This window comes from Ahaetulla prasina, chromosome 2 (genome assembly GCF_028640845.1).
Source record: "Ahaetulla prasina isolate Xishuangbanna chromosome 2, ASM2864084v1, whole genome shotgun sequence".
Lineage (NCBI taxonomy): Eukaryota > Metazoa > Chordata > Lepidosauria > Squamata > Colubridae > Ahaetulla > Ahaetulla prasina.
The window spans coordinates 120,828,242-120,855,353 of NC_080540.1; the positions used below are offsets into that span (position 1 = coordinate 120,828,242).

General features: G+C 41.2%; 1 protein-coding gene across 1 annotated transcript; it reads right to left on the reverse strand.

The window, feature by feature from the left end:
• Window positions 1-1,757: 1,757 nt before the first annotated feature.
• Window positions 1,758-5,750, reverse strand: RNF222 (ring finger protein 222). Its single transcript, XM_058168660.1, has 2 exons — window positions 5,468-5,750; window positions 1,758-4,880 (listed from the first exon to the last, which is right to left on the reverse strand). Exons 1-2 carry the CDS (start codon window positions 5,504-5,506, stop codon window positions 4,170-4,172), a joined length of 750 nt encoding a protein of 249 aa, XP_058024643.1. The 5' UTR covers window positions 5,507-5,750; the 3' UTR covers window positions 1,758-4,169.
• Between the last annotated feature and the right edge of the window lie 21,362 nt (window positions 5,751-27,112).

Below are 27,112 nucleotides of genomic sequence, written 5' to 3' on the forward strand. Positions count from 1 at the left end.
CACTTCAAAACCACAATATCTATGCTATCCCAGGGCCCCTTCTAAACTTAGCATTAGTGGCTTGTGCTCTTTAAGTGCATGCCATAGCTAGCATCATTTCAAAGATCACCTTTGAATGTTTTGAAGAGTTGTATTTCTTTGCAGATTGGGGGGCGGGGAACTAATCTCAATATAGTACAGTCTGAACCATGTAGCATCAACAAGAAAACTTGATTAATACATTGTATTTTGAACACTAATAAAATTTCCATTTGAAACCTTGTTTTTTTAGACCCAGCTTAATTTCTTAGTGCTTTCATAAGCACTGTGGTCAAAGGATTATTCCCAGTAGTGGTATTCACTTACCTTTGCTACTGGTTTGCAAATGTGAGCATGCATGCCACCTCTGCATATGTGCAGAGCCTTCTGCACATGTACAGAGTGTCCGTGATGATGTCTGGGCAGGTGGGTGGAGCCTCCCGCCGCTGCCACAACCTGTTCGTCCGAACCAGGTAGAACAGTAGAATCCCAGCACTGATTATTCCTATATTATTGTTGATGTAAATCTTCAACAAAATCTTACAGTTTTAAATAGCAGTATAGGAAATTTTCAGGACTATGATTTGTAGGCTAATTGCTGTTAGAGTTGATGTAAAAGGTATATATTTTACTGGACAAATCAGAGGAGCTGATGTTAGAATAGAATAGAATAGAATAGAATAGAATAGAATAGAATAGAATAGAATAGAATAGAATAGAATAGAATAGAATAGAATAGAATTTTTATTGGCCAAGTGTGATTGGAAACACAAGGAATGTTGAATGGCAATTGGAGGTACAGCAAGAAGGAACACGATGTAGCTCCCTTCTCTTGGCTTGTGAGCATCTCAGACAGCAGTTGCCAAATGTGAGACACAAAATGCTGGACTAAAGAGACTTTGATGAGTTCTTGTAGGATTCTCCTGATATTCATGTTATACCTTGCTGGTTTCCAGTCCTGCATCAAAGAGAGGAATGAAGATGTGTGGAGAAGTCATTCCTGGATCCCATTCTTAAATTTTAGGGACCTTTATCAAGAATCTTTGCTATCTACCAGACCAAACCTTTTGACTTGGCTATTCGTTAATGCTTCCAGCTGGCAACAGCCTGCACTTATAAAATTTTATATGGAATACAAGCATCTTCTCCAGTATGGAGATAACCTCCTCCTATTACAAGTGGAATATTTAGAAATCATATCCAATTGTCTGTAGAGTGTTTATCTCCACTTCTCTTTCCTCTCTTAAAAAAATAATGCAGCAGGTTTTTGCTCCCCATGGAGCTAATAGTATCTACGGATATAGGGGACCATGTCATTGCTGAAACAACATCCTTTCAGAAATTCCTCATCCCCTCAGAAGCCATTTGGGGATGCATGTTCCTTCTTCAATTCTTTTTAAAAACCTGGAAGATCCTAATTATACCTTTCTGAACCCAGTTCTAGTTTAGTTCTTGGTGAACATTTGACATCCGGATTACGTATTCTGATTCATCAAATGATAACTTGCAACTTGCCAAATGTGGAAAAACTTCAGGTTTTCTAAAGGTATTTTCCATGTTCTTTTTAAGATGAAGCCCAGGATTTGCTGGGTAACTCACATTTACAGTACTTTTACAGAATGTCTGTACTACTAGCCTTTAAAAATACTGTATTGTTTTTAAAAGGACATGTGCAGTATTGAGGAATCATTGTAAGATATTTGACTTGGGATAACAGTTGTGTATGTTGTGTGAACTCCTCCATTTGTTTTTACTTTATTTTACAATGGAATATTTGCAATTCTAATCACAGCTGAACAATTCCGTAGGTCACCACAGTGACTTCATTTCAACATACATCACAAATATCACATGCATGTAAAAAGAAAGAGGGCTTCGATTGCCTGGTGGCGCCTGCCATTATAATGCCAAGACACGTGCTCCCTGCAGTTCCCCAGCAGACTTCCCAAATATGGTACGTCCTGATATACTGAGACTACAACTCCCAGGATTCCTAGCTAGTCTGGAATTTGCCTGGTTGGGAAAAGCTGTCTTTGGAAATTATATGTGTGATGTTCTCTTCATTGCCCATAAGGGGCGCTTATTGACTGTATATTCAACAGTGAGATTCACAAGAAGGGATTCCTGCCTAGGCAAGTTAGGAAAGATTTTGGCAATATTAGGCTTTGAAGTGAAGAAAAGAAAATTTGGTAAAACTGCTCTTGAAAACTACAGTAGACTGTATGCTAAAGCTGCAGCCAAAATGGAATTATTTTATTAATCCTAGTTGTAACAACAATTATTAAAAGTAGAAAACAAAACTCAGAAGCTACAAAAATAGTATAAACCTAGCTTTAAAATATCACAGTGACTGATACTTTACACATGTAGTACAATAGTAGGTAGCCTACCACAGCATCAGAAGCGATCAATAGAAATACAATACTGTATAGAATGATTATCTTGCTCAGACCTGGCTCAACAGCATCCCAACTAGCCACATCTGCCTTACTCGATACTATACTTTTGCCTTGAGAACAGAATAAGCAAGTAGCTATTTCTATGCCCATAACATAATGAAACATTTCAAAAGATCATTTCTGCCCAATTATATATGTAGAAATTCAGGCCCTGCTGGTCCACAGGAGTTCCTTTTGAGTTCCGGTGGTCTTCCGAGTGCAATTCAAGGTGTTGGTTATCACCTTTAAAGCGCTCCATGGCATAGGACCGGGTTATTTACAGGACCGCCGTACGGGACTGCCTGCTGCCACCAATAGCCTCCCATTGACCTGTGCGCTCCCATAGGGAGGGCCTCCTCAGGGTGCCGTCAGTCAAACAATGTCGACTGGCGACCCCCAGGGGGAGGGCCTTCTCTGTGGGAGCACCTGCCCTCTGGAATGAGCTGCCTCCAGGGATACGACAACTCCCTGACCTCCGGACCTTCCGTCGCGAGCTGAAGACTTTTTTGTTTTTCTGCGCAGGGCTGGCTTAAAGTAATTTTCATAGAGGTTATTATGGTTTTATTATAATTTTAAATTTTTGTTTCGGCCTTAATTTGAATCAGATTTTTAAACTTGTTTTAATTTTTGTGCAATTGTGTTTTTATCTGGCTGTAAACCACCCTGAGTCCTTCGGGAGAAGGACGGTATATAAATTCAATTAATAAATAAATAGTTAATATTCCAGAACTATGTGATGGGAGAGTTGGAATTTGAATGGAATCAGCCCAAAATATTCCTTGCTGCCTAGGCTGACATAAACTTCTTTTGAACAGGATTGTTTCTTTAATTACAGTGGACACTGAAATGAAACTTGGAATTAAGTAGGCAAGAACTGTTTGTGAAAACAATCTCCCTGTGCACAGGATTCAAGCTGACCTGCAGACACAAATGAGATATAAAGACTGTTGACAGGAAAGATTCTGGAACAGCAAGGAATGTTATTTGATAAAATTGAGAAATATTTCTATCTCTGATCTGACCTCATTGGGAATTGGGGAACTTTCATAAAGCAACTCAGAGGAAGGGCAGATAAGCATCTACCATATAACTAGGACCATGAATAATTGCCTTCCTGTATCCTCCCTTACCTCAGCACCATCCAAATAGATCATATTACAATATCCATAATCACTAGCGCAGCCATTAATCTGCTGTCTGGATGTCATGGAGCTGGAGACCAATACAATTAAACAAGAGGATATAATAGTAATGGAAGTTATCTTAGTATAAGGATACTTATTTCTCTTGGTGGTCTTCCTTGCATCTCTGAAGTAAGGATATTATTAACCCTGGCAAGGGAAGAATAACGCAAATACCATTTTCTGCAATTCCCTGTTCCTTCATAAGACTTTCCATCCATCTGGACCCTGCAAACATTTGGGCTTCCACACTTGTAGATCAGGAGCGGGTTTCAAAACCTGTTGCTACCAGTTCACTCATGGGTGTGTGGGCGCTTGTGCACAAATGCAGCACTTTTGTGCATGCGCAGAAGGTTCTGCGCATGCACAGAAGTGTCCAGGCAGGTGGGCGGAGCCACCTACTGCTGCTGCTACCAGTTCACCCAACCTGGGGCGAACCGGTAGCAACCCATCACTGTTGTAGATGTAGCAATGAGCAATATTCATCATGGAATAGTCCCACCTTGGCAATGGAAGGATTCATCCAACATGTTCATTCATTATTTCTCACAAGGAGAAGCCAGGGAAGCACAGCCCCCAACAGAGCAACAGCAGAGATAAGGAAAACGGCCATCATAATAGGTGACTGGATGCAGCCCATTCCAGGACATGTTTGTGATGTCTCTGATTCAGCAGCTTCTCCGTGATCTTGAGCTATGGTAATATAGTCCTCTTCAATTAGCGGCATTCCATACTGAGTAATAATGAAGATATGAGATTCACGTTCCAGGCCACTGGGCCGTACAATGGAGTCCACGGTAGGATACCTCTGAGAACCTTGGTGTCTGTCATAATGGTGCAGCGGCAAGAGGAAATGGCCAGGAACCACCAAAGTATTTGCAGAGCAGGGTGGCACTCCACAGGTGAGTGGCAACGAGGAAGGTGAGAGAGGCAACTCCAAAGAGGATGGACTCAGGGCTGTCTTGGAAGGCCAGCAGTCCTTTTTATTGCAGAGAAAGGTCACAAAGCGACAGATGGGACACGTAAGGGTGTTCTGCAGATGGCCTTCTTCATGTGACAGCAGACACTTGACCAAACAGTCATGGCAAAATGTGTGGCCGCAGCTCAGCATCCGGCGGGACACTTTTGGAGACTGAAATGTTTCATAACACACAGGGCACTCACCCGGGGGGGCGGCAGGAGCTTCTTTGCTAGTGTTGTTCTGAGACATCCCTGCCCTCTTAGACCACTTCTGTGAACCGAGCTGGATGAAAAGCAAAGCAAACAGATTTGTAATCAAAACAGCTACAGAGTAAAGAAGAATATGTGAATGTAACACAAGACTTGATTCCAAGCAGTTGGGAGGAGCTGCTGTCCTAAACCCAGAGGCTCCCTGTACAATCCATCTGTGGATCCTCAGAGGTGCTATTTAGACAAGGCTGTTCTACCTAATGTAACCTGGGACCGTATTTGGTCCCACAAAGCCTTGTACGTAGCCCTTACAGCCCTACCAAACTGGCAAAACAGGGAAGTCATTAAATTCATGGGAAGGAGTCATGTCAACTGTATTTCATCAATGTAATTTTAAATCCTATCTGTTTGTGATTGTTATACACACACGCATACTTTCCTAACCCATTTGTCAGCCAAATAGTTTCACTTCACCCATTTCTTCCTATATCCAAGTTAGCTAACAATCAACAACATAACAATATAATATAAATTACTGCCACCACCTTTCAAATTGCAGCAAATTTTTTAAAAATGAGGATAAAATACACATTAGCTACCCCCAATATAGTACTGCATTATTTGGTCGGTATGACACCAATGCCATAGTTACATACATACATCAAAAGATGCTCCAATATGCTTCATCCATGAGACCATTTAAAGGAAATTGTTTTCTGAGGCTCTGCTGCTGTCCCATGAAGAATGTCCTCAGAAGTATCTTCTTCCCAGGCACCAAGCCTTCTCCAAGCACCTTTCCATGGACTCAGTTGTTCTAGGTCTGATCTTCCCAGCACCCTAGAAATCAGCTTGCCTATATAACTAGAGGTGGTTGCTGGGTGGCACACATTAGAACTATGCTGCGTCTTGCATCAGACCTTTAAGAAGAGCAAGTGACCTGAAGGGTGGCTCCCAAGGAGTGAATGTGGAGGAACTTGTTTGTGAACTGAAGTTTTCTCCTTCTCTGTTTGGTACTTGGGGAGGAGTCACCTGGAAGATACCATTTTTTGGGGCCCTACTGTGCCATCCCCATTAGCTGAAATACAGGATACTGAAACTAAGTACCCGTAACTTAGATCCATTGTATCTTAAACTTGTTTATTTCTGACTTATTGGAGAGCTAGGCAGAGGATTTGTTGCTCTGCTATAAAAAAGGAAAATCTACTTAGAGGAAGACTACCATCTCTGGGGTGCAAAGATTCAGATGGAAGCGGTTATCATTAATTTAATTAATTAACATTAGCAACCTTGGGGTTGGTTAGTGCCTTGATGTCCATCCACCCACTTTTTAATTTTTAACTTTAATTATTTTGTTCCTGTTTTAATTGCCTTCTAGAAGAACATAATATTTATATGATTTTTATCTTTTTATTGTACACTGGCCAGAGTTGCTCTGTTAGTGAGATGGACAGCCTCCAAATTTGACGCGTAAATAATAAATTTTCAGGATGTTATTGCTCTTGTCTGTAGTGACCATAGAAAGGCTAGTCTGATACTTGGAGAAGCATGCAGAGGCATGCCCAGATTAAAAAATCGCAGAAAATCTGCATGAATCCTCTGAAAGCAAATGTCACTGCACCACTGATTTGGGGTTCAATACAAAGCAGATTACTGCATCAATTATATTGCCTGCAACAGTTCTAAGGGCATTATGAAGTTCATATGTAATGTGTTGGACCTGACTTGGTGGGATGTTCCAACAGAATAGACTATCTGAAGTTCAGGGCTGACCTGTAAAGTTCTTGCTACTCTCTGAGCTTGGTTGTTTACTTGCGGGCTTTTCATTAGCCAACTACGTAATAAGATCAGTGCAGGCCTGATGTTATCTAGTTGAGTTAATGAAATATCTGCAAGCAAATAACCAAGGTTAGTAGAATATGTATGAACTTGTGTGAGTGAATGAGTGTGTGTTTGTAAATCATAGGTTTGACTGGCTTACTACTATATGGTAAATGTAGCCAATTTTGACTGTTCAATATATCATGGTTAAATAAACCATAGTTTATCATGATGTACTAAACTGCATATACAGTTCAGGAACGTCAGTTGGTCCAGAATGCAACAGCTCTTTGCCCAATTGATTGACTGATTGGATCAAGTCACCGTATTTACATAAGTAAAATAATTGCTTGCACTTTTGAGCCTTAATTAAATGCTTCTAAGTTAAGGAAATATTACTGATTGGGAAACTTAGAAAACATTTAATATTCAAAACTATAAATGAAATGATTGAAGATTAAGTGGTATCTCCTCTCATCTTGATATTAAATGAGACCTGGATTCAGGTACTCAGTCATCTATGTTTAGATTGGCATGTTCTAAGATATAGTAAAAACTGCCATTTTCTTGCCAAGGCCAATGGATGAATTTGAACAGTCCTTTAAATAGGATTTTCGGAAGAACATGGAATTCTCGTCAAATAAGTGGAGGGAATTTTCACATGGCATTGCTCCATGTACTTTATAGTCCTAAATTTGGCTCTTTGGCATCGTAATAAACAAAAGTTAACAGGACAGGACTTTTCCTGGTTGACAGTTAGTCTCCAGGCCATAATAGATATGCTTTACAAGATGTAAAGATGTAAAGCTTTAACCAAAAACTTTCTATTATTGACCTCACCCCATTCCTAAGAGGACCATAAGGGGCGTGCATAAGAGCACAAACGTGCCTACCGTTCCTGTCCTATTGTTTTTCCCTTCTTCTTCATATATATATATATATATATATATATATATATATATATATATGTTTTCTGAGGTTTTCACGGGTGTTTGTATATAGGTCTTTGGTTGTTCGGGTTTTCTCCCATGTAAAATTGGAAGTGTCTTGGCGATGTTTCGACGAATGAGACTTCGTCGAAACGTCGACAAGACACTTCCAATTTTACGCGGGAGAAAACCCGAATAACCAAAGACATATATATATATATATATATATATATATATATATATATATATATATATATATAGATGCTTATACCTCCTAGTATTTACTCATATATATGTTTATGTATTTACTTATATATAAGTTTATATACTATATAATCTTTTTATATGATGTTGTGACAAATAAATAAATAAATAAATAAAATAAAATGTAGGGTTAAGATATTTGGGAACTAAATCCTTTTAAACAGGAAAGAGAGCCTCCTCAAGCCCAGCCTTTTAACCCAACATGTTACTGAAACAAACAAAGATAAAAAGAAAAAGAAGAACCAAATTAAAAGCATCACTTCCACTCCTACCCAACACTTTGATATATTTTATATTTGGAAACATATTTCATACAAAGGAAGAATGCATACATTTTAAATGGGAATGTTAATATTTTTATCCAGAATGGCAAGGCTAATCTATTAGAAAAAGGCTGACAATATACCTTATGAATGGAAATTTATTCATAATTGTAGTAAGTTTATTACCTTTTTTGGTGGGGGGGAGGACTATTTGGTTAATTATTCAGCCAAAATGAATTCTCATATATTTAAATATTTGGGTCAATATTAAAGGGAGGGAAAATGATATTGCCATAGGCATATACTATAGGCCACCCAACCAAACAGAGGAAATAGATGAACTTTTTGCTAGTCAGCTAACTAAGGTATGTAGGAAGCACATTACAGTAGTAATGGGGGATTTTAACTACCCTGACATCAACTGGGAGACAAACTCTGCACCAAGTGGAAAATCCAACAGGTTCCTAACAAACCTAGCAGACAACTTTATTTCCCAAAAAGTAGAGAAGGGAACAAGAGGATCAGCTATATTGGACTTAATTCTCACTAACAGAGATGAAATGATAGAAGGTGTTGAAGCTATAGGAATCTTGGGGCAAGTGATCACGCAATATTAGAATTCAACATTATACAAACACAAGTAGTAGAACAAAGTCAAACTAGAGTCTTGGACTTCAAGAGAGCTAATTTTAATAAACTCAGAGAGAGCTTGAGAAGGATTCCATGGATGAGAATCTTCAAGGGGAATACAATTCAAGAAGCTTGGGAAATTTTGAAAAGTGAGATTATAAAAGCCCAGTCTAGCACAATACCAATGAGGAAGAAAAATAATAGATCTCAAAAGAAACCAGCATGGATGCATAAAGAACTATCTGACAAATTGAAAGACAAAAAGGACACGTATAAAAAGTAGAAAGAGGGGCAAATAACTAAGGCAGAATATCAGCAAATAGCCTGAGCCTGTAAAGATGAAGTGAGGAAAGCTAAGGCTCACAATGAACAAAGGCTAGCGACAAAAGTAAAAAATAACAAAAAAAGCTTCTTCCAACATGTTAAAAACAAGAAAAAAGTCAAGGAAACAATTGGCCCATTGCTGGGAGAAAGTGGCAAGAAGGTGACAAGCAACAGGGAGAAAGCAGATCTACTTAACTCATTTTTTGCATCTGTCTTTACACAAAAGGAAAAAACAATCCAACCTATCAAAAACAGCACCACAAAAAACAGATTAGGAACACAAGTTAAAATAGGGGAAAAAATGGTAAGTGAACATCTGTCTACCCTAGACGAGTTCAAATCACCAGGACCAGATGGATTACACCCCAGGGTTCTGAAGGAACTGGCAGACGAAATCTCAGAACCACTGAACTATATCTTTCAAAGATCCTGGAGCACAGGGGAACTGCCAGAGGACTGGAAAAGAGCTGATGTAGTTCCCATCTTCAAAAAAGGAAAAAAACAGATCCAGGAAACTACAGACCTATCAGCCTAACCTCAATACCAGGGAAGATTCTGGAAAAGATAATCAAGCAACAAATCACCAAACACCTAGAAGCAAACAAAATAATAACCAAAAGCCAACATGGGTTTGTCAAAAACAGATCATGCCAGACTAATCTTATTGCATTCTTTGACAAAGTGACAAAATTAGTGGACCAGAGGAATGCTGTCGATATAATTTACTTGGACTTCAGTAAAGCATTTGATAAAGTAGACCATAACCTACTACTAGATAAAGTAGAAAAATGTGGGTTAGACAGCACCACCACCAGATGGATTCGTAACTGGCTGACCAACCACACTCAACGTGTAGTCCTCAATGGAACTACATCCACATGGAGGGAAGTATGCAGTGGAGTACCCCAAGGCTCTGTTTTAGGCCCAGTACTCTTCAACATCTTCATCAATGACTTGGACGAGGGGATAGATGTGGAACTCATCAAATTTGCAGATGACACCAAGCTGGTAGGAATAGCCAACACTCCAGAAGATAGGCTCAAGATACAGAAAGATCTTGACAGACTTGAACATTGGGCACTATCTAACAAAATGAAATTCAACAGTGAAAAAAGTAAGGTTCTACATTTAGGCCAAAAAAACAAAATGCACAGGTATCGGATATGTGGTACTTTGCTCAATAGTAGTAACTGTGAGAGGGATCTTGGAGTCCTAGTGGACAACCATTTAGATATGAGCCAGCAGTGTGCAGCAGCTGCCAAAAAAGCCAACACAGTTCTGGGCTGCATAAACAGAGGGATAGAATTATTATTATTATTATTATATACTTCTAATCCAAAGAAAGATTAGTTTTCCGGGTTTCTGCAGCAGCTGACAACAGGAATTGAATCAATTGTTTGTATTCCATTAATTTTTATACTTAGGAAAATGAATCATAAAGCAACAGCAGGATTGATTGTGAAAGTCTGTTGACTGATTTTCTTGATTTCTTCATGAAGGATTTACCAAAGGAATGATTAACTGGGCATCATGACCACAGATGGCAATAAGTATTCATATGTTTACAATCCCGTCAACACAATCTAGTCATAATCTTCTTGATAGTATTGTGACACTGCTAGGATTTTATAAATATGATTCAGAAATGAACAATGGGGAGGTAACTCATATTCTATAACTGTCACTCTTTTCTGTTTCTTGTCACTACTGAAAAGAAATACTGTCCCAATTTCGGTCATCCAGGAAGGTTTTTAAAGGGGGACAATCAGTGGTGGGATTCAAATTTTTTAACAACCGGTTCTGTGGGCGTGGCTTATTTTGGGGTGTGGCTTGGTGGTCATGTGACTGGGTGGGGGTGGCTAGCTGCTCATGTGACTAGGTGGGCGAGCCTAGCTGCTCATGTGACCGGGTGGCCCTGGCTATGGGCATAGAAACTACTCAGAGGGCTAAAAAAAGTCATTTCTGACCAGTCCTCACACTTATGACCATCCTCACATTTATGCCCATTGCAGCATTTTTAACAACCATGTCACTCATTTCACAACTGCTTCTCTTCACCACGGTTACAAGATAGGGCACAAAATGTAAAATGTGAGGACAGTTGTAGGTGTGAGGACCGGTCAGAAGTGTGAGGACAGATCAAAAACAACTTTTTCAGCCCTCTGAGTAGTCCCTAGGCACAAAATGCTGCAACAGGCATAAATGATGACCGGTCATAAGTGTGAGGACTGGTCAAAAGTGTGAGAACCTGTCAGAAATCACTTTTTTCAGCCATCTGTGCATAGGGACTACCCAGAGGACTGAAAAAAGTGATTTCTGACAGGTTCTCGCACTTTTGACCAGTCCTCACACTTATGACCGGTCATCATTTATGCCTGTTGCAGCATTTTTTATAACCATGTCACTCATGTCACAACTGCGGTGCTTCATGTGACCGGGTGGGCATGTCCAGGTGGTCATGTGACATAGCTTCTTTGCCCTAATGTCTGTTTGCTGCAATGTTCTTAAGTGTGAAAAAACGGTCATAAGTCACTTTTTCAGTGCCATGCTTGTTAAACCAATTACCAGAACAAATCCATTCTCCCTCCCTCTTTCTCTCCATCTTTCTCCCCCTTTCTCTCTTTCTCTCCTTAATCTTTCTCCCTCCCTCTCTTTCTCTCCATCTTTCTCCCACCTTTTCTCTTCTTCATCTTTCTCCCCTTCTATCCTTCATCTCTCTTTCTCTCCATCTTTCTCCCCTCCTTTCTCTCCTTCATCTTTCTCCCCCTCTTTCTCTCCATCTTTCTCTCTTTAATCTCTTTCTCCCTCCCTCTCTTTCTCTCCATCTTTCTCCCCCCTTTCTCTTCTTCATCTTTCTCCCCCTTCTATCCTTCATCTCTCTTTCTCTACTTCATCATTTTCTGCCCCCCCTCTTTCTCTCCATCAGTCTTTCTCCAGATGGGATAGGGTAGGCTGGCGCTGCATGGGTGGGAGGCGGCCGCAGGACAGACCTGCTGGGTGGGCAGCAGGCCGAGGCGATTGACACACACTTCGCTGCCCACCCAATCCAAGCTCCTTGCTGGCCGCGCTTTAATCGCTGGCTAGCAAGATGCTTGGATGCACCTCGCTGCCCACCTGAGCCAAGGGCCACGTGGCCGCCGACAGAAGCCTGCCTGCATCCAAACGTTTCTCTAGCCAGCGATTAAAGCACCTCGCTGGCCACGTGGCCAGCGAGGAGCTAGAATCGGCTGACTAGCAAGAGGCTTGGATGCAGGCAGGCTTCGGTCGGCGACCACGTGGCGCTTGGATCGGTTGGGCAGCAAGGTGCATGGATCGGGTGGGCAGCAGCTTGTGGCCACTGCCCACCGGATCCATGCACCTCCCTGCCCACCCGACACCGGTAAGTAATGGTGGGGAGGGGAGGAGCAAGGGGCGGGATGAACCGGCAATTTAATGAACGGTTCGGCCGAACCACCTAGAACCAGCAGAATTCCACCACTGGGGACAATAATTTATATTAGGCACACATATTTTTGTGTTGTAATATTACTAAAATCTAAAACCAGGAAAGACTCAAAACACAGAAACACTCTATATAGTAAAGGAAATCAAAGTCTTGGCAAGTGTCATTCTGGCTCTTTTACGTGGGTAAGAAGTTTGCACAATGACAGAACTGCTTGTTGCTTGGTGGTACCACTCTTCATGGAAGAACCAAAGTATAGGACTTGACTCAGGAGAAGTTCCATAGTTATATTTTTCTAGCTGATCTATTTTGATTTGTTAATTTTGATTAAATATGGTTTGGGATTACTACTATGATCTGAGCCATGGCACTTGTGGAAAAGATGTATTATTCCCTATGCTAGTTTTCACTAGCATCTCATTTGTTATATTTCCTAGCACTTTTAATCCTATGGAATAAAATACTGCATCCATTTCCCCAGACCATACATTGAACATAGTGTATGCAGTCTAAATCTGTTTTATTCTCTCAATGCTTGCAAAAATAAATTTTCAGTGTTCCCATTAAGCAATTTGCTATGAAAATATATTTCAAGAAACTTAATACAGCAATTTATAGCTCTGGAGTATGACCACAATGTAGTTTTTTCTCACATAGAGCAGAGGACAAGAATTACACATTACAAATTCTCACAGAGAAAAACCTCTATCATCTAATAATGGTTTTATATGTGTATACTATGTACACTATCCAATCATATTTTCACCCAGTCTCGTGCCCATTCCTTCATGTCTACTATTTGCTACAGAAACAAAAACATTATATCCATATAGTATATATATGTAACTGGTTTAAGGTGTACATGTTGGGAGGGTGGCAGCAAGGGTGATGTGTCATCCAAATACATGATTCAGCACTTAGGAATAGAGAGGCATAGTTATTATCCAAAATATTGATGAGGTTGTTTTGATTTAAACTTACCCAAACTGATGTCACCTAACTGAGGAATTCCAGGAGTTGAAGTCCACACATCTTAAAGTTGCCCAGTTTGGGAAAAATTGGCTTAAGCTAACCTCTTTGGGGGTAAACTGTGTTCTCCAAACATAGGAGGAAAGAGAATGAACCCTCTCTTCCTGCTATCAGTATGAGATAAGTGCTCTATCCGCGAGAAAATTTTGGAGGTCCACAGAAAAATTGTTTGCATTTTTTATATTGCACTAAATCAGGGGTCCTCAAAGTACGGCCCCTGGGCCAGATACATGAAATGAACATTTGTGTTGCTGCAGAGAGTCTCCCCCTTCAGGGTCTTTTTGTGTGGGTCGGAGAGGGGCAGAAATTCTGACTTGGGGTCTGCTTCAGCCTCCTGATGCGGGGCTTTGGGCAAAGGCTGGAGGAAAGTGCAGCTGGTGGCGAAGAGCCAGAGGGCCTCATTCCAATGGGATTGCATCATGGCCTGGAACTGGCTGACCATCTCAGCCTGCTGAGCCTCCAGGCACCAATACCTGGCCTTGCACTCCCGCAGGTCTTCTCTCTGCTTGGAATGCCTATGCTCTTATAGTCCTCAGTGAGGTGTTTCTGCTGAGCCTCTTTCTCGGTCAGATCCAATTTGAACTGAACTCTTTTGCCAACTCTTTCTCATGGTGGCTGCTTAGCTCCAACAACTGCTTCCTGTTGGGGCACTAAGGAACCTGGGCAAGCAGGCAAGGAAGGGCTGGGAGCGGAGGGGCGAGTAGAGGCCAGCGAGGTACCCCTCAACATGAGTGATATCAAGTTGACCACACCCACCCAGTCACATGACTACATAGCCACACCCACCCAACCGATCATTAGGCAGATCATATTAGTGGTCCGTGGGATTTAAAATTATAAATTTAGTGGTCCCTGAGGTCCCAAAGGTTGGTGACCCCTGCTCTAGAGCATTTCCACAAAATCTGGATTTCTCTTGGAACTCTCTCGAAGGGAGTGTGCATAAAAATGAAAACTCTTTCATTGTTATACACACTCCCTATAGCTGCAGGTGGTGGATGAATGTGAGATAGAAAGAAGTGGGGATGAACATTTCTTCCCAATTCTACTGTAGCTCTGATCCCAATGGGGCCATCACAGGAAATGACAACTTCCCAGGGCTCTTTGTGGTGGTTAGATTTCCTGTAAAGATGACCACTCCACATCAGAGTGTCACATCACCTTACAATGATTACTCTGGAATAGTGACAAGCAAGGTCAGCTCTGGAGTGTGAACGTTTTTATTCATGTTGTGATGTCAATGAGTCATGTGCCAAATATAACCTCTTGGGCCAGACTGGATCTCCTACTATGAGGAAACTGTTTCTGGCTGTTTCCTAGCAGGGGCACAAGAGGAATTGCTCTGAAAAATAAGCTTCCTTAGCACCTCCCACTTGAGAGCATACATGAAGCATCTTAGGTTTAAATGCAGCCTACATAGCAGCATCCTAAAAGCTAATATCTGGAAAGGAAGGGCAATGTATAAGTCTGGTATGGATTTTTTTCCCTCTTCACACAACTCTATTTATTTATGAATGTATTAAACAAGTTTATATGCCAACTCACACACAGGTGACTCTGGGCAGCTTACAACATTTAAAAAATCAACCACATAAAAATACGCAGTCTCCCATGGCAGCAACAACACAATCAAATCAACCATTTGATCAGTTCCTTCTCCATTTGTGATTCCCAGACCCAATGGCAAAACCATGTTTTTAGGACCTTTCCATAAAGCAACAGGGTGGGGGCCAACCCTACTCGGAGGAAATGTTGTTTCATAGAAAAGAGCAACCACTGAGAAGTCCGTTTTTTGTGGTCCTACCAAATGTACATCATGTTTAAATGCCTGTGAGATTTTTATATGAAAGCTAACAGGCTATCTCTCATCTGTTGCTTGAAGTGATAACATCCAGAAATGCCTGTTCCTACTTTGTAGCATTACTACCGTATATACTCGAGTATAAGCCGAGTTTTTCAGCACGTTTTTTGTGCTGAAAAACGTCCCCTCGGCTTATACTCGGGTCTATACGGCTTATACTCGAGTTTTTTTTAAGCCCTCGGCTTATACTCGAGTATATACGGCTTATACTCGAGGTTTTTTCTTTTTCACATTTTACCGGACGGCGGGAAGCCCTGCGGTGCAGTGAGAGGGCGGGCGGGAGCCGCCAGCCTTCTCAGCTGAGGGAGGGAGGGTTTCCCCAACCGGTAGGTGCCTCATTTCCCACCCTCGGCTTATACTCGAGTCCCCAGTTTACCCCAGTTTTTGGGGTAAAATTGGGGACCTCGGCTTATACTCGGATCGGCTTATATTCGAGTATATACGGTATTTGGGAGGTACTAGAAGAGATACTACTTCATTCTCGACTCCATTTATAGGAGAAACTAAAATGCACCAAAAGAAAGAACTGTCTACGCCAACTATCCTTAGGTGATACTAAAATTTCAAATAATGTACATAGCCAAGAAAAAGACACATTCTACCCTTGTAAGAGCTACATTGCTAAGTCATCTCATATTATGAATATAATTCTTAGACACAGCCTACTTATAATTTAAGTGCCACTCAATTAGTAATCAAACTTTCAGCCACCTACAGTACTTCCAATTTTATTCCTAAAAGCATGTTTAGTAACCATGGCATCAGGGTTTTATGGAAACTGTAGACCAACACATCTAAGGAACACATTGGCCTGTGATGTAGTTTTCAATGAAATTACAAGCAACTGTATGAATTATCCTAAGTTATAGGTTCAAAAATGATCATGTGCTTTCATAGGGTGAAACTTTTTGTATGCCAAACTACTAGAGTCAAGAGAGAACAGAGGTTGGACCTTTTTCTCTTTCATTTTAAATTTTAACTGGAAAATAGTTAAAATGCTTCTCCCATTACATTTTTCGGAGTATAAGATGCACTCCCCCGCACTAAAAGAGGCTGAAAATGTGGGTGCGTCTTATATTCCGAATGTAGCTTTTTTTTTTTTTTTTGCATTTATATCCCGCCCTTCTCCGAAGACTCAGGGCGGCTTACACTATGTTAAGCAATAGTCTTCATCCATTTGTATATTATATACAAAGTCAACTTATTGCCCCCAACAATCTGGGTCCTCATTTTACCTACCTTATAAAGGATGGAAGGCTGAGTCAACCTTGGGCCTGGTGGGACTTGAACCTGCAGTAATTGCAAGCAGCTGTGTTAATAACAGACTGTCTTAGCAGTCTGAGCCACCAGAGGCCCTTTTTGAAGCTTTTTTTCACCCCTAACGAGGCGCTAGCAAGTGAAGGATCTTCCCTGTTCCCTCCGACTCTCAGCTGTGCTTTAGAAGCTTTTTTTCAGCCTAACAAGGTGCTAGCAAGTGAAGGATCTCCATGCTTTGCCTGCTTTTCTCATTGCTGCTCCCTCTCAGCTGTGCTTTAGAAGCTGTTTTTCAACTCTAAAGAGGTGCTAGTGAGCTCTGTGCTTTGCCTGCTTTTCTCATTGCTGCTCCCTCTCAGCTGTGCTTTAGAAGCTGTTTTTCAGCCTTAACGAGGCACTAGTGAGTGAAGCGATCTTCCAAGCTTCATCTGCTTTTCTCATTACTTCTCCCTCCAAAGATCAGCTGTGCTTTAGAAGCTGGTTTTTATCCCCAAGCACGCTCAAAACCAGCAAACTAATGTGCTGAAGCTGACCAGACTAAGGACACTAGCCATATGAACCTGGTAGGCAGATTTTTTTCCCATTTTCCTCCCAAAAAACTAAGCTGCGTCTTATACTCCGATGCGTCTTGTACTCCAAAAAATATGGTCAATTCCTTCCCACCTTACCCAGTCTCCCAATTTGTGAAACTAGGAAAACATACATACATACAGTACATGTATGCATACATACATATTCATAATCTGGCTCATAGAGAGCAATATGTTAATGAAGAGATTACATTAGAAACTTCCTCCTGACATACTAATTTTATGTATCACTGGATTTTTTTTTTCTGGGCAGGGCCAATGGTCTTTTTGTTTTGTAAATATCACCTGCAATCTAAAATGGTGCAGTCCAGCCAGAGAATTACAACTCCAGTGAGAACTGGGTCATCTAGAAATGATGAACTCACCTTCACATCTATATATAGATTCTGGCCAAACAGGCTAGTCAGCTCCTGCTACTCTAGTAACAGTGGAAACCTGATGCTTTAGCAGGTCAAGCATGTACCTCCTTGATTCAGCTGCTAGACTGGATTATGTTTCCATTCTCCAAAGTGTGAATGCATAGGCTCCACTTCCTTGCTGGCTAGCACATTTGCAACGCTGAGGGATACAATTAAATCAGACAAACAAGTTACTAACAATTAACCAGCTGACCTAATATGAAGAAATTTGCTCAAGCTTTCCCAGCCTGATATTTTTTTTCAGATATGTTGGGAGCACAAGACCTCAAACCTGTAGCCAGCAAGAAATGGGGATGATAGGACCTGTAATAGAAATACCCCTAGGAGAAGCAGGTGAGGGAAACCTCAAAATACTGTGCCTGTTTATGTCTTGCCAGGCACATAGTCTCATGCCACTGCACTTAACACCTTTTTATGAGAGAGTTTGAATCTTCTTGCTCAAGTCATAGGCAGTGGTGGGCTGCTGGGGGTTCGCAGGGCTTTGGGAGAACTTCTAGCTAAGATTCTGTGCAGTTCAGAGAACCCCCAAATCCCACTCCTGGCTGGTCCCTCCCACCCCACCCCACCCCTCCCAGGAGTCCCCATGTGGGTAAGTGGATGGAGGTAAGTGCAGGGTCTGCACGGAGGCTTGGAGAGGGTGAAAAATGGGCCTACAAGAAGTTTGGGAAGGCCAGAAATGGGCCTGTTTCCGGCCTCCAGAGCCTGGGGAGGCCGTTTTCACCCTCCTGGAGGCTCAAGGAAAGCTCCAGAGCCCGGGGAGGCAAACACACACACACACACACACACACACATGCTGTGGTGCAGGAGGCCAACTATACCGTGCCCACCATGGCCACGCCCACCCAGCAACCGGACAGAGAACCCCTTGCTTAAATTTTTGCAGCCCACCCCTGGTCATAGGCACTGATAAAATAGTGAGAAACATTCTGTAGATGAAGGGATCCCTCAGGTAAGAGTGAAACCTACTTTGTGTATATGATCTTTTATAGCAGGCTCTGATAATCAGCAGTTCTCCAAATATTCCTGAATTCCTGGCAGCCAAACCAAACGTGGATTGTGACGCAACATGCTGGGAGCCTAACAACATATGGAGAGTCACTATTTCCTCAACTCTAATTTTCAGAATTCAAATTATATATGTTATATAACCAAGGCACTCAGCCAAGTATCCTACCTCTGATCATGGTTGACCCTAGTTCACTGGTTCTCAACCTGTGGTCCACGGACATTGGGGGGGCATGATGTCATCACAGGGGGTCTGTGGCCATGGTCTGTGGCCACAAAAGTTATTTAATGGGGGTCTGTGGCGAATAAAAGGTTGAGAACAACTACCTTAGTTAATTTTAGTCAGCCCCTAACATAAATTTGAATCAATTTACAGGATGATTTACAGGAAGGGCCGTGGTGGCTCAGGCTGTAGGATAGCCTGTTATTAAAACACAGCAGCCTGCAATTACTGCAGGCTTGAATCCCACCAGGCCCAAGGTTGACTCAGCCTTCCATCCTTTATAAGGTAGGTAAAATGAGGACCCAGATCGTTGGGGGGGGCAATAAGTTGACTTTGTAAATATACAAATAGAATGAGACTATTGCCTTACACACTGTAAGCCGCCCTGAGTCTTCGGAGAAAGGCGGGATATAAATGTAAATTTAAAAAATGATTCTTTTATCAATATATAAGGCTCAGATGTTTCTTAAGGCAATACAGAACAAGGACTGTGGGCCATCTTTGTGTGAGTCACACTTACTATCATCCCCATCTTCTTTGTGGCTGAAAGACCAAAGAAATGCCAGAGTGAAAATGATGCACTGTAAGAAAACACAATTTGTAACACTAACATTAGTCATGGTTATATGATTGTGAGATATGTTTACTAAGGTAATTAGCCTTAACTTTTCGGTGAAGTTTTTTATTATTGAGTATTTGAATTTCTCTAAGTCTGTCTCATCTGGATGGCAAAAATCCAGCCCATCCCTATGGCAGAAAGGGGATATAAGCAACTACAAACTATTTTCTTCCATCAAATGGTCATTATAGTTATTGTGGTTTTAATTACAGTTATAATGGCTATTATAGCCTAGATCTGATCGCTGCAATTTTTCTAGGTCAAAGTTGAGAAGTATGGTTCTTATGGTTCTTATGGTTCTTCTAGACCGAGATGCCTTGTGCACAGTCACTCATGCCCTTGTGACGTCTCGTCTGGACTACTGCAATGCTCTCTACATGGGGCTCCCCTTGAAGGGCATCCGGAGGCTGCAGTTGGTCCAGAATGCAGCTGCGTGGGTGATAGAGGGAGCCCCTCGTGGCTCCCGAGTGACACCTATCCTGCGCAGGCTGCACTGGCTACCTGTGGCCTTCCGGGTGCGCTTCAAGGTGTTGGTGAACGTCTTTAAAGCGCTCCATGGCATAGGGCCGGGTTACTTACGGGACCGCCTGCTGCTACCAAATACCTCTCACCGACCCGTGCGCTCTCACAGAGAGGGACTCCTCAGGGTGCCATCGGCGCGACAGTGTCGTCTGGCGACACCCAGGGGAAGGGCCTTCTCTGTGGGGGCTCCCGCCCTCTGGAACGAACTCCCCCCAGGACTTCGTCAACTTCCGGACCTCCGAACCTTTCGCCGCGAGCTCAAAACTTACTTATTTATCTGCGCTGGACTGGGTTAGTTTTTTAAGTTATGGGTTTTTAATGGGTTTTATCTCCAAATTTTAATTGTGGCCAATTTAAATAAGTTTTTTACTAGTATTTTAATTGTATTTATAATGTATTGTGCATTTTTTACTTGGCTGTGAACCGCCCTGAGTCCTTCGGGAGAAGGGCGGTATACAAATTTAAATAATAAATAAATAAATAAATAAATAAATGATACTGCTGAATGGCAAATTACCAGCTTCCCTCGCCATTAGTCTAGGGAAGAATCCTAGACTGTAGCAGCTAAGTGGTAAAATCTAACAGCAGAAGCATTACACGTAAGCGCCATTTATCTTTCTAAATCCTAACTAGTGAAATCCATCCACATTTTTGAGCAAGTAATGTTCCAGCCAGATTATTTATTTATGTGGTAAATTCAATCATTTGGTGAATGTATATAGTCTCCCCCACCCCTATTTCTACAGAGCAATTAAAACTGGGCTGCAAAAGAGACCCTTAGATATTAGCAAAATAGTTTTTTTCCATATCTTTCCTGCCTTCTAGCTGTCTTCCATATTTTAACAGTGTAGACATGGTAGCCTTAATTCAGGAGTGATGTGGTTGGATCCGGTCCACAGGGCCGTCCTGAAAAATGTAAGGGGCCAGCCCATGTCGCTTCGGCCCAGTCCACCCAATGCGAAGACGAAACATCAGGCCAGCATGGCTTTGCCCCAGTCTACCCAATACAAAGAGGTAACATTGGGCCAGCGTGGCTTTGGCCCAATCTACCCAACGCAAAGAGAAAACATGCCAGCAGTTTGGGGACTGTCATCAAGCTGGCCACGCACACCCAGTTGGCCACACCCAGTGAGTGGCATCAAGATGGTCATGCACACCCAGTAGGCCGCACCCAGCCAGTTGGTCACACCTGGCCGACCCCCCGAGGCCAACCACAGCCGTGATGCGGCTCTCAATGAAATTGAGTTTGACACCTCTACCTTAATTAATGGCCATACTGAAAATCACTTCTATCCTTTTGTGATACCTCTTCCTTCTGCTTCCCATCATGACATGCAAAATTACCTTCTAGAAGAATATGGGTCATTCTGAACCGTGATACATATTTCCTAGTTTATGATTTCCAAAACAGCACAAAGTTAGGCTTCATTTTCTAACTGGCACTGTTGTTTATTAATACATTGTCTGGGCAGATTCTGATTGTTTATATTACCTTGATATACTTCCTCATGCTAATGTGTTGATTGTGTCACTAGACTGTTATATCCATCAGTGGGGACTTCATTGCAAGGACTATAATAAGACTGTTCTTTCTACATTTTTCTTCTTGGTCTTTAGTCTCTTGTCACAGATAGAATAGAAAATGCACTGAACTTAGAGCAAAACTCAAGTTGGTTCACATTGTGTTAAACAAAAAGGGCAGATTTGACCCTAGCCTGTCTAGTGTGCATTGGCCTACTACAAGTAATCCTCAACTTACAAACATAAGTGAGCCTGGAATTATGGTTGTAAGTTGTGTGTGTCATTAGATGGGTCAGTATGCGACACCAATTTTTATTACCTTTTTTGCAAACATCCATTAAGTGAATGAGGCAGTTGTTAAACAAAAGCATTTTAACCAATAAGTGTTTTTTGCCAGAAACCAGAAGTAAACACTGGTGTCCAGCATGCATCAGAAAGTGCAGTCACATGACTCAGGATGCTACAAATGGCCATAAAAACAGGGTGGTTGCCAAACACTCAGGATGAGATCACGGGACCGGGGGGTGGGGGCATTGGCTATTAGAACTAATTGTAAGTAGGTCTGGGGAAGTCTGTCTTCATTTTGAATAGTCGCTAAGTGACAAGTTACAAGTTGAGGACAACCTGTATAACACTCTGAATTCCCAGGCAGCATAGCCAATAGCCACTTTAACTGGACATTTTAGGAATTTGTTAAAGATTTGGCACCAACTGCTCTATTTCTATGAGTGATTTTGATCTAAGGCAGTATGCATGCAATATTTTAGCTTACTGTATACTAAGATGAAATTAAGAGTACCATATTTCTGGATAAATACCGTCTCCCCCAAAATAAGACATCCCCTGATAATAAGCCCAATCAGGCTTTTGAGCGCATGGCAATAGGGCCAAGCGCTTATTTCAGGGTTCAAAACAATATAAGACAGGGTCTTATTTTCGGGGAAACACGGTATAACCAAAAAGTATTGGTTTTTTTTTTAAAGACAGCTTACAGAATTATTTCAAAGACTCAGTTTAATATATCAGGCTACCTGCAGCATATCTAGGTATTCTGGGGGAAAAATCCAGCTCTCTTAAGCCTTCCTAGGCCATGACTGGTTAGTCATAATGCATACCAACATAGCAAGAGGCAAAACAAGTCAACACCAGAACTGATGTTATGATGATTTTTTTTAAAAAAATCCTCTTGTGTAATTCTCACACAGTGGGCTAGAAGCCAACAATAGTTGTTTCAGTTTTGAAATGGAATCCTTTCTAAGAAAGAAGCTCCATGGAATAGCCTTGGTCAACTGCTTTGTTTCTAGCTTTCCTTTCTCAATGTTTGAAACTTCCTTTCTTCCACAGGAACCCATTTTTTTTATATGAATATAGAACTAGCCTGACTTGTGACAGAACATAGAATAATAGAGTTGGAAGGGACCTTGGAGGTCTTCTAGTCCAATCCCCTGCTTGAGCAGGAGATCCTGTACCATTTCAGATAAATGGACTTGCTTTAATTGTCTTTAGAAGAGTTTCCTCTGGTCTCTTCGGTCCATAAAACTACATTCAACGGTTTTAAAATTATATTCATAGGTAACAAGAGAACTGGCACTGGGTTAATATGTGATTTTACAATCACATTGTTTTTACAATTCATTGAATAAACATATTACCTCCGTGATGATATTAGTGTTTATTCATAACATAACATAACATAACATAACATCAGAGTTGGAAGGGACCTTGGAGGCCTTCTAGTCCAACCCCCTGCCCAGGCAGGAAACCCTACACCATCTCAGTCAGATGGTTATCCAACATTTTCTTAAAAATTTCCAGTGTTGGAGCATTCACAACTTCTGAAGGCAAGTCGTTCCACTTATTAATTGTTCTAACAATTAATAATTTCTGCATGAATAAATATTACATATTGCCCCCATTTTCTTAAGCAGGTAAATGGAAAACAATAGAAGAAAATTATTCACTTTCTATAGCCAAATGCCAGATTTAGTAAAGCAAAACACTGAAAAATTAAAATATATATGTCATTGGATTTTGTCATCTGATTTACCACCCCATTAAACTCTACTCCCTTTTGGGCTCAGTGTTTATACCCCCTTAAATATGATAATCAAGCCAAGAGGTCAAAAACACAGATAAACTGTTTTCTTCTACAATCGAACTGACATCTTAAACACTAAAACAAACTATCAGGCATGTCTAATTGGAAAAGGGATCCCGGTTTGAGGACAGCAGGGCATCTTCAATAGCCACTGTATAGCAATTCTAGTATAGCAACAGGGATTTCTTTTTTTTAAATGAAAGAAAATGATATTAGAAACAACCCAAGGATGATCTTAATTAAGTTTGGCCAGATATCTGTCTCAAATCTGCACTACTGATGACTGGGTGAACCAAGGTCTGTTGTAGTAAAATGATACTTGCGTAAGTAACATTGCCAAAGCCATGAACCCTGAGTCATTTATTTTGTAGTGAGAACAATAGTCATATGCTATTCCAGGTTTCATCCATTCTTTCACGAATTCAAAAAAAAAAAAAAAGCTTGGAAAGTTCTCAGCACTATCAACTTTTGGGCAACACTTTTGCCAGAAAGAAAAGTATTATTTTGATGCAGTTACCTGGCTCCAGCCTTTCCCTCCTTTTTTAAAATCTCTTTTGGATTTTTCTCTCAGTCTTGACTAATGCTGTGTCCCCAATGCTTCCAATTTGTCTCCAAAGTAGGTCTGCTTGGATTAGCAATACGTTTGCCTCAGGGCAGAAATCTTCCTATAAAAAAGGTTGGCCTTACTCACAGTTGGGAGTTTGAAGAGTTCTGGGCGTGGACGACAGCATACTTGAGAGTAGGAAGCTGACCTGAGCAATAATTAGTGAAGCAAGTTTTATAATTATTACATAAAGGGTATTTATTTACAGGAACGCACGAAAGGCAAAGCCTGGCACCTCATGATGTGGTATGTAGAAGAGAGTCGAAAGATATGTACTCTGAATGCAAATGCCAGGGAAGAAAAGCAGAAGGAAGAAATATCAGATTAGCAGTTTCTTAGGAGCTAGTAGAGCAAGTGATGGACTAAGAAAGACACAGAATATATCATTTACTCTCTCAACACCTCACTGCCCTCTTGTGGTCATGAAGTGCTGGAGAGTCAGTCTTTGCATTCACCCCTCCAGAAACTCAGGGTTCTCCTCCTTTTCTCTCCATCGATAGCCAAATTCCCTCCTCAGGATACTTGCAGGGAGGGACTGAGCTTTATCCCTCATTTGCAAGTCTTTTGATTATCCCAAAGAGAAAATCTTTTGACCAGTTTGAAACCAGACCCTACCCAGTCCATCATAGTTGGGTCTAGGACAGGGGTCTGCAAACTTGGCTCTTTAAAGACTTGTGGACTTCAACTCCCAGAGTTCAACTCTGGGAGTTGAAGTCCACAAGTCTTAAAAGAGCCAAGTTTGCAGACCCCTGGTCTAGGACAAAATGTTGCTGTCAACTCACCATGGCCAACTCACCACAGGACAACTCACTGTGGGATAACAGTTACACTAATATCGAAGAATAGAATAGAATAGAATAGAATAGAATAGAATAGAATAGAATAGAATAGAATAGAATAGAATAGAATAGAATAGAATAGAATAGAATAGAATAGAATTCTTTATTGGCCAAGTGTGATTGGACACACAAGGAATTTGTCTTAGTGCAGACACTCTCAGTGTACATAAAAGAAAAGATACCTTCATCAAGAACCATAAGGTACAACACTTAATGATAGTCATAGGGTACAAATAAGCAATCAGGAAACAACATCAGTATAAATCGTAAGGAAGGATACAAGCAACAAAGTTACAGTCATATGTAAAATATGAAATGGTGGAACAGAATCATTTAAAAAAGGATGCTGAAGGAGGGACAAATGGAAACACGAATGACCAAAAAATAATAATAATGCTTAAATTATTTTAAATAATTAAAAGGAATTGTTGAATTATCCTGTGACGAGTTGTCCCATGGCAAAATGGTCATGGCGAGTTGGCAGTAGCAAGTTGGCTGCGGTGAGTTATCCGGTTCCATCATAGACCAACCTTGAGCCTTGGTAGTAGTCTCACCACCAGGCAGAAGCCTATCAGCTTCCTCCACTATGTTGGATTTGCAGTAGAGCTGCAAAGAAGGTTGCTAGGCCTCATAGAAGTTAAACCAATTGCTCTCTACCACAGTTTCACCTTAGAGCTTGCAAGCATGAACTACCAGATTTCTTGAACTGGCCTTGCTGTGTTGGGTTTCACAGGCTGGAAGAGAGACAGCCAGCTTCATCTGTCTACTGGAATGATATATCAATATTGGTCTTTATACTGGTCTCAGACCTCTGCTCCAGGAGAAATATGGCTTTAGGATGCCAAATAATATTCCAAACAGACCTAATGAAAGAGCATTGGCAATAGCAATTGGCCAGAGCCCACATCTTTTGACCCCTCTAACTGTTGGGGGGATCCTTGTAACATTGACCTTTAGTGACCAAAATTTGGTGCCCAGGCTGCAAAGGAAGGTAGTTCTTTTTCCCTCCGCTCTCTCCCTTTTACTCTCCAATCCAGAAATGTTCTATGTTTTTGTTTTCTGTTCCCAAGTTAACTATCTCTGCGCAATAGAGGTGTCTGGGTGGGTGTGTACACATCAGTGGTGGGATTCAGCCAGTTCGCACCACTTCAGGACTTTCTGAGCAGTTTAGCAAACTGGTTGTTGGAAGAAATCATTAGGGCAGAGAACCGGTTGTTAAATTACTTGAATCCCATCATTGGTACACATCATCAGATAAAATTGTCTCCATCTCTGCTTTGGCAGAAAGTCTCCAAAATACTGGCTTACTTTGTTGTGACAAGAGCTTCACTTTCATTTTCTAGACACACCCAGTGTAAAATGAACAATGCCTTAAACTTTCTCTTACCACTGTAGGGGAATGCAGAGATGGCCTTAAAGAATAAATTCAATGACTGCTATGTAAACATAAACTTAGCTTGACAGCAGGAAGGGTAAGAAAAAACACCTTCCAGACTGTCCTGCTTTGATTCTTTTTTTAGTAGGAAGGTGTGTGTGTGTGTGTGTGTGAGAGAGAGAGAGAGATTCTCTTAGTATAAAATGTGGGGGGAGAGAAAACTGTCAGGCTTTCAAGATTCTCTTACTAACTTCATAACAATAGATTTCCATTAGTTCATGCAGTGTCTGTTTCCTGACCTGATCTCCTCAAAAGGTTGATAGCCAGTCTCTTAATTGCCTGCCTTCCTCTCATTGAACTCATTGTATTCAATTCTCCATAAGTTATGTGGAGGCAGGGAAAGGAATGGGAAAAGATAGCAGCAGGCATGTCAGCCTGACAGCTTATCTAAAAAATGACAACTCAGGCCAAAAATAATTTCTTATACTTAAAAGGTTCCACCTCCAATAATTCATTAAAAATGATTTTTATTAAGCAAAAATCAAGAACCCGGGACATAACCTTAAACTGACAGGGGAAGTTCAAAAGTAGTGTTAGAAAAGATTACTTGACAGGAAGAACAGAGGAAGCTTGGAGCCAACTTCCAGCAGAGATAATAAATCAGTCATCAGTAACTGAT